General features: G+C 39.1%; 1 protein-coding gene across 3 annotated transcripts in view; it reads right to left on the bottom strand.

The window, feature by feature from the left end:
• Positions 1-7,925, bottom strand: part of KIAA0368 (KIAA0368 ortholog) — a 137,862-nt gene that overhangs the window by 43,109 nt on the left and 86,828 nt on the right. For all 3 annotated transcript variants that reach the window (XM_012802426.2, XM_023510479.1, XM_023510480.1), the window contains 5 exons: positions 6,569-6,692; positions 5,288-5,368; positions 3,843-4,065; positions 3,146-3,237; positions 728-862 (listed from right to left, as the gene is read on the bottom strand). In XM_012802426.2, the coding sequence (XP_012657880.2) occupies positions 728-862; positions 3,146-3,237; positions 3,843-4,065; positions 5,288-5,368; positions 6,569-6,692 (655 nt within the window). The remainder of the gene's footprint in view (positions 1-727; positions 863-3,145; positions 3,238-3,842; positions 4,066-5,287; positions 5,369-6,568; positions 6,693-7,925) is intronic.

Here is a 7,925-nt window from a genome sequence, read left to right on the forward strand (position 1 = left end):
GGCTCTGTCTCAAAAAAAAAAAAAAAAAAAAAAGAAACAATGGAAACCTGGAGTTTCTAACACAGAAAATTTTGAGAAGTTAAGCTGAGTCTTGATTCATCTCAGGATTGACATTCCCTAATCCCACCCCCACTCCAACCCTGGGTGAGGAGACTCTTACTTACATGCTCTCACAGCACCACCCTTTCCTCTAGCTTACAGCACTTATGTAACTACAGTATGCAATTTCCAAGCATAATTTCTCCCTACTGCCAATAAAACACAATGAACAGGTCCTATTTTCTAACTGCTAAAACCTCTAAACACAGGGTAGCTAATAAACTATTTGAAGGTAAAGTTTGTTTTTTCACAGGCACAATGGTAAGCAGTAGGAGATGTGGAAGAAAAAAGGAGAAAATATTCCACCCGTCAGTACTAACCAGGCCTGGCCCTCCCTAGACGAGATCGGTCGTGTTCGGGGTGGTACAGTTGCAGGCTCTGAGCACCACATAGTACTAATACCCACATATATTCCTACCACCTAAAACGGTGCTGAGGCACAGTGCTCATATTTGTTAAATGAACTGAGTCAATGTATTACCCTCTCCGTTTAATCTTTACATTCATAAAAACAAGAAACTTGTAAGTTCATTTTATACACGAGAACATGAAAACTAAAAATAGGCTAAATTCCTTTGTACAACCCTATCTTTCACAAAAAAGAAGGAAGACAAAACTAGTAACATACATGATTGTCCTTTGTAGTCTTTATAAGCTGTTCTATCATTGACTTCAACTCATTTCCCGACACTGTTGACACCACCACAGAATAAAACAATGCTGCCAGTTCACGCATTTCTTCTTTACTGCTATTCATCAGACTCTGAGTGGTAAAGAAAAGTAAATACATACATGATATATAACTGTCTTCCTGTTGACAGTATCTAACATTTAAAATTAAAAGAACATGACTAGGCACGGTAGCTCACACCAGTAGTCCTGGCACTCTGGGAGGCCAAGGCAGGTGGATTGCTTGAACTCAGAAGTTTAAGACCAGCCTGAGCAAGAGCAAGACCCCATCTTTGCTTAAAAAAAAAAAAAAAAGAAGAAGAAAAACTAGCCAGGCATCATGGTGGCCTGTAGTTCCAGCTACTCAGGAGGCTGAGGCAGGAGGATCGCTCAAGCCCAAGAGTTTGAGGTTGCTGTGAGCTTTGATACCACAGGATTCTGCCCAGGACAACAGAATGAGACTCTGTCTCAAAGAAGAAGAATAAAAATTAAAAGATTATACATTATAATGTTCAATCTATTTGGCATCCATGAGAAAAAATATAAGCTATTATTTCTAAACAAAATGAAAGCTGAATTATATACCAAAATCTTAGGTACATTTTTACTTAACACAGTAGTGAACACTGATGATCTAAATAAAACAGAAACTAGTAATTTTTTCTGCAAAGAGCCAAACAGGCATTGGGCCATTTGACCTCTACTGCAACGGCTCCAGTCTGCCACTGCAATGCAAGAGCAACAGTGGATAATACATGCAGAGAGCAACAGTGGACAATACATGCAGAGAGCAACAGTGGACAATACATGCAGAGCAGGTATGGCTGTGTTCCAATAAAACGATGTGGACACTAGACTTCTCACATGCCATAAAACGTTACTGGTCTTTTGATGTTTTTTAAACATTTAAAAACACAAAAACCATTCTAAGCTTCCAGGACATACAAAAACAGAGGCATGCCATATTTGGGCCTAGGACCACAATATGACAACCCCTGATCTAAAAGAGCAAAGCTCAAAAACTACAAAATCATGTTTAAATTAGCAAATTTTCATACACAATAAAAAGTGTTTTTAAACTACAAACAATTTCATGAGAACAGATTTTCCAGAAAAGTGTAAAACTCATACCTCTTGGTAAACAGCTACTCATATTTTCACACTTAAAGATAAGACCTGCACATTTTACCATAATTCAAGCTATCATTTTCTGAAATGAACTACACTATGCAGCACAAGAGGTACACAAAACTGAACGGGCCATCCTGGTACTCATGAAAGTATTCACTGTTTATCTGAATTCAAATTTAACTAAGTATCTCGTACTCTGATTTGCTAAACCTGGCAACCCTTTCGGTGTGACCATGGGATACACCACCTCACACTTGGCTAGTTGGAAATGTAAACGGGTACCACCCACGTGAAAGGTGTGGCAATCTGCTCCAGGGCTGGTGGGTTCCAACCCCGGCTGGGCCTGCTAAACAACAACAACAAAAATAGACAGGCATTGTGGCAGCTAGAGAATTGCTTGACCCCAAGAGTTTGAGGGTGCTGTGAGCTATGATGTCACAGCACTCTACTAAGGATGACAAAGTGAGACTCTGTCCCAATAAAAAAAATAATTAAAAAAACACATATACTCTGACTCAGTAATCCCACTTCTAGGCAATCCACCTAAAAAGCATACTTTACCTCGTATGCAAAATGATGGATTATCCATTGCGGCAGAATGGAAGTACCCTGGTGACTATCAATAAAGACACCGTGCATTCATACAAGGGAAAATGATGCAGCTGTTAAAGGGGAGGCCCTCTCCATAGGTACAAAGGGACAGCTCCTAGTTCTGCAGTTTGGGAAAGACGGTACAAAACAGTGGTAGTATGCTACTAAACAGTGGTAGTGTGTGTAAAAGAAGGGAGAAAAATTTTAAATGCATATTTTGCATGAATATGTAGAAGTAATCTGTAGAAGGTATATCATACATCAGTCAGGACTTATGCATGTTTGTCGGAGGGGAGGGCAAAAAGTGGGGAGATTTGGGTAAGTGGGAGATGGCTATAGAGAGGAGACATTTTACAGCTCTTTTATTTAAACTATACAAATCTATCACTTACTTTTTAAAAAAACTTCTGAAACAGAGAAAGAATTATTCTTTACTCATATGACTGTGAATTCATCTCCCACTCTCACCAGATGGGTCAATGAGATATACACGTACTGACCTACATGATGCCCAGTAAATGTCTGGAGAGGAGAGAGTTCTCAAAATAACTTAAAGACAGAAAACGTCACAGGAACATTGGTAGGAAAAAGAAATCGGCGGGTTAAGGTATGAAATATACAGGATAAAAGAAAAATATACATGCACAAGACATACCTTTATCCATTCTGTTTTGTCTACAAATTTGGTAGCCAGTTTTTCTGGATACACTGACACGGCTTCTAACAGACAGTACATAACTGGCAAGCCTAGATAAGAACACAGAACCACTTTAAATTTCAAGGAAAGCAATGAACATATAGGAATCACTAAGCTCCTTGCAGGGATGTCCAACCTGTGGCCTGTGGACTACATGTGGGTTATGTGAGGACTTTTTGCCCTTTTTTGGGGTCATAATTTTTCATTAGTGTTTGTGTACTTAATATGTGGCCCCAAAACAACTCTTCTTCTTCCACTGTGGCCCAGAGAAGCTAAAAGGTTAGACATCCCTTCAAGGCTACTGTTTTAGCACACATTTCCTCAGTACTACCCCCCAAAATACCCAAATTATGCAACCTAAATAAAGTATTTAATTCAACACAGCAAATTTACAAATTAGTTATCTATAAAAAGAGATGTCTTGTTCTTCACACACACACTTCCAAAGTGAAAATGTATTTTCTATTGTTAGCATTTCTTTCTGAAGACGGAATATATCAAGAATGAAATGGATAAGTTTAGAAAGGAAACAAAGACTAATTTTCACTTATAGAAGTAAAATGAGAATAATTTTGCTATAAATTCTTAGCTGAATTTAAAATTACATTTTTGCTTAAATGCTTTCACGTCTTTCCTCAGCATCACAACTTCCTACCTCCAACACCTGCTAAGAGCTGCTGAAGTAGGCCGATGTAAATCTGAACAGGGTTGGCTTCCCCACTCTTAGTAGAGGATGAAGATGTCACTTGGCTGCCTGACATTAAAGTCCGTATGTAGCGTCCAATGGCTGGGGCGTGATCTTGCATGTCTGCCAAACTCTGAGAGGTGGGTACCACCCCTGCACTGTGAGCTAGACACATACGCAGGTACAAAACTATCTAAAAACAAAAGGAAGAGGAATTCGAGATGAGCTGCTCAAAAAGTCAGTGTGGGAGGGCACTCTTCAACTGACAATTCTAGTTTTTATTCTCCCACCCCCCTTCATAAAATATTCCAGTCCTCATGGAAACCAGAAACTATGACTCAAAATGTTCACTAAATTAACACAATGAAGCAAAACTTACATAACAAGCTTCTACAAATCTAAGAGTATTTTTTAATGGACATGAATGGAGTTAAAATACAAACTTAACTTTTAAACTCTGAAAATTACAATGAAAATCCTTACTTTTTAAAAGCCATATATAAGTGAGTAGGCAGAAATCTGGGGCAAATGGCCTATTCCTGTATAATTTCAATTGTTTAATACATGCTGACACAAGAATCTGAGACAATGAGTTCAAATCATCCACTAGAGAACATGACACTATAAAAATGTCCGATATAGGCTCGGCGCCTATAGCTTTGCGGCTAGGGCACCAGCCACATACACGGTGGCGGGCTCAAATCCAGCCCAGGCCTGTCAAACAACCATGACAACTACAACCAAAAAATATCTGGGCGCTATGGCAGGCACCTGTAGTCCCAGTTACTTGGGAGGCTAAGACAAGAGGATCACTTAAGCCCAAGAGTTTGAGGTTGCTATGAGATGTGACACCACAGCACTCTACTGAGGGTGATATAGTGAGACTCTGTCTCCAAAAAAAAAATCTCTGATATAAACTGGCTACTAAGGAGTCCTCTGGAAGCTCGTTCCTTGATGGCTAAAATAAGAGGCAGCAACTCATTGTGAATATTCTTACTCTGAACAAGATTATCTCGTTAATCAGTGCAAGTAAATGATCTTAAAAATATAGTAACAGTTATAAACTAATCCTCTCCAACCTTCAAAACTATTAAATAAATAACCCAAACAACCTCAGCAATATCTTGGCTTTAAAACCCAAGTCTAACTTGCTGCAAAATCCCAACAGTGATCGCTATAGAGCATCCAGTTGTTTCACAAAAAGAATCCCACAGAGATAATACATTCACAGTCTTCACTATGAACTAAAATAATACCAATTACCAAATCTTAGTTTTTAAATAACGCAGTGAAGAACAGTAACACCACACTGTGGCTTTACCTAGAACACAAAAAACTGACAGACATCTCTTTGGGTGCAGCATTATCTTTTAAAACCTTTACAAAAAGCAGATAGAAATATATGAAAGTTCTACCTCTCCAAAGGCCGCCGGGTTAAACGGAAGGACAGTGGTCCCAGTCATGTACTTGACCGGAGTTTTCATTCGATGGGAAGCCTAAGTTAAGAAAGCCCAAAACAAACACAATTACTAAAAAACTGAGCAGGTGGTCTCTGACTCAATTAAAACAACTGTATTTCTAGCTACATGTCCAAAGTTTGCTTCTGTTGTTTTCTAATCAAAACATTTTCCTATTAAATATGCTGATTTTTAATGTCCTTCATATCCTAAATAAGTTTTCTGCCCCACCCCTGCTCTGCAATGTTTTTATTGGCTTGTTTTTAAAAAAATAAACCTATTCCAGACATCTACTGACATGGTCGCCCCAGGCCACTGCATGCCAGGTATTTTCATTAGTAACGGAGGTGGAAGGAAAATACGAGTTCACAGAACCCCCAAGCAACAAATGAGTGTGCTATGGAAAGCAGAATCATGGCTGCTCCATGCTGACCTCCAAATCCCTTAAGGCGACTACCCAGCAAATAGCTAGGGTCAGCAGCCCAGCTGAAAGGCAGGATGGATATAGTCTCCAACGTATTCAAGGAAACACCAAATGTAAAAAGTGAGTCAAAGGCCAGGCGTGGTGGCTCATGCCTAGCACTCTGGGGGACTGAGGCAGGTGGATTGCCTAAACTCAGGAGCTCCAGACCAGCCTCAGCAAAGCGAGAGCCCGTCTCTACCAAAAATAGAAAAGCTAACAGGGCTTTGTGGTGGGTGCCCTCAGTAGAGTGCCGTGTGTCACAGCTCACAGCAACCTCAAACTCTTAGGCTCAAGTGATTCTCTTGCCTCAGCCTCCCGAGAGCTGGGACTACAGGCACTTGCCACAATGCCTGGCTAATTTTTTTTTTTTTTTTTTTTTGAGATGAGGTCTCATTCTTGCTTATATTGGTCTCAAACTCATGAGCTCAGACCCACCTCGGCCTCCCAGAATGCTAGGGTCACAGACGTGAGCCACTGCACCTGGCTCAGAGATGAATTTTAAAGCATGTCATACTAAAGGCAAAATTTTTAAACACAGACAAGATGTTGATGATCATTAAAAGAATTAGAAGTAATTCATATTTAGGAAAACTGTATAAGTTACATTAAGAATTATAGTTCTTACTTTTTACCACACTCTTATCATAAAAATTAACATTGCTAGAAACTTTACTAATTCAACATTTAGTGATTACATTTTTTCACTTAAAAATGGATGTTTATTTTCATTGTCCATTATGTGATTCAAACAAATCATCCGAAGTTAAATGCCATACCTTTTCTTGGATATAATATACCATTTCTGGGAAAGAAGGCATTTGCTCAGAAGCACTTTCCTTTCTGCTTCGACCAGGAAGACACCGTAATACTCGCTGTGCTTCTCCATGAACTTCTTCTCGTCTTTTGGAAAGACAAATAAGAATAAAAATTAAACTTCACCAATTAAAGAATGATCATCTGAAAAATAAGAACAGGAACTTGGCAGATTGAATTCTGAGAAAATACCTTTTTTTAAATTTTTTTTACTTTTTAACTAGGACTACAAGCACCCAGCAAGATGCCCAGCTAGTTTTTCTATTTTTAGTAGAGACAGGGTCTCACTTTTACTCAGGCTGGTTTCAAACTCCTGAGCCGAGGTGATCCACCTATCTTGGCCTCCCCAGAGTCCTAGGATTACAGGCATGAGCCACCACACCAGACCAGAAAATGTCTTAAATATATTCTTGGCTATCTAGAATACTGCTAATAAAATACATTGTAAGAAATTATTTCTTTTTGGAAATTTCATGAGGTTTGGAGAGTAATCTGGCTTACACCTTTAAATTTTATCCACAGAAAAAAAGCCTGGATATTACAATTCATTACGTAAATATCTATATGTGTGCTTTACCCTGCCAGAGGCAAATCATGAACAACTATCATATATACTTTAAAATTCAGTGACTGCCCACTAGTCTATATATTCCACCGAAGTCTTACACTGCTCACATATTCAGCTATAATTCTATACAATTGGTAACAGATATTGGCACTATATTTAAAATGTAAAACCAAAAGTAATTTCAGACCACTTAGAGATTGACCTCAGCAAGAGTCTTATTCAGATACTATGAAAAGACCTGTAAGTCCTTAATTGTCTCTGAATCATGTCTAGTTTTCCTAACAACAGACAAAGAGCTGACAAGAAAAGAATTAATAATTAAAGCCTCACACTGGACACAGTGCATGTCCCTGTAGTCCCAGCTACTCCAGAGGCTGAGGCAGGAGGATGGATTGTAGCCAGAGTTTGAGGCTGCAGCATGCTGTGATCATGCCTATCAAACAGCAATTGCACTACAGCCTGGGCAACATAGGGAAACCCATCTCCAAACAAATAAAATAAATGAACTCTCAAGTTGCCAGAAGACTTTCATTTGACTGGGAACAATTTAAAACTACAGAAAGAAAAATATTGAATTAGTCATGCTTTGGTTTGGCTTTTTATTTTTGTTTATTTATTTATTTATTTATTTATTTTGGAGACAGAGCCTCAAGCTGTCCCCCTGGGCAGAGTGCTGTGGCATCACAACTCACAGCAACCTCCAACTCCTGGGCTCAAGCAAGTCTCCTGCCTCAGCCTCCCAAGTAGCCAGG

The sequence above is a fragment of the Otolemur garnettii genome, unplaced genomic scaffold (genome assembly GCF_000181295.1).
Source record: "Otolemur garnettii isolate 467f Iridium unplaced genomic scaffold, OtoGar3 scaffold00014, whole genome shotgun sequence".
NCBI classification, from domain to species: domain Eukaryota; kingdom Metazoa; phylum Chordata; class Mammalia; order Primates; family Galagidae; genus Otolemur; species Otolemur garnettii.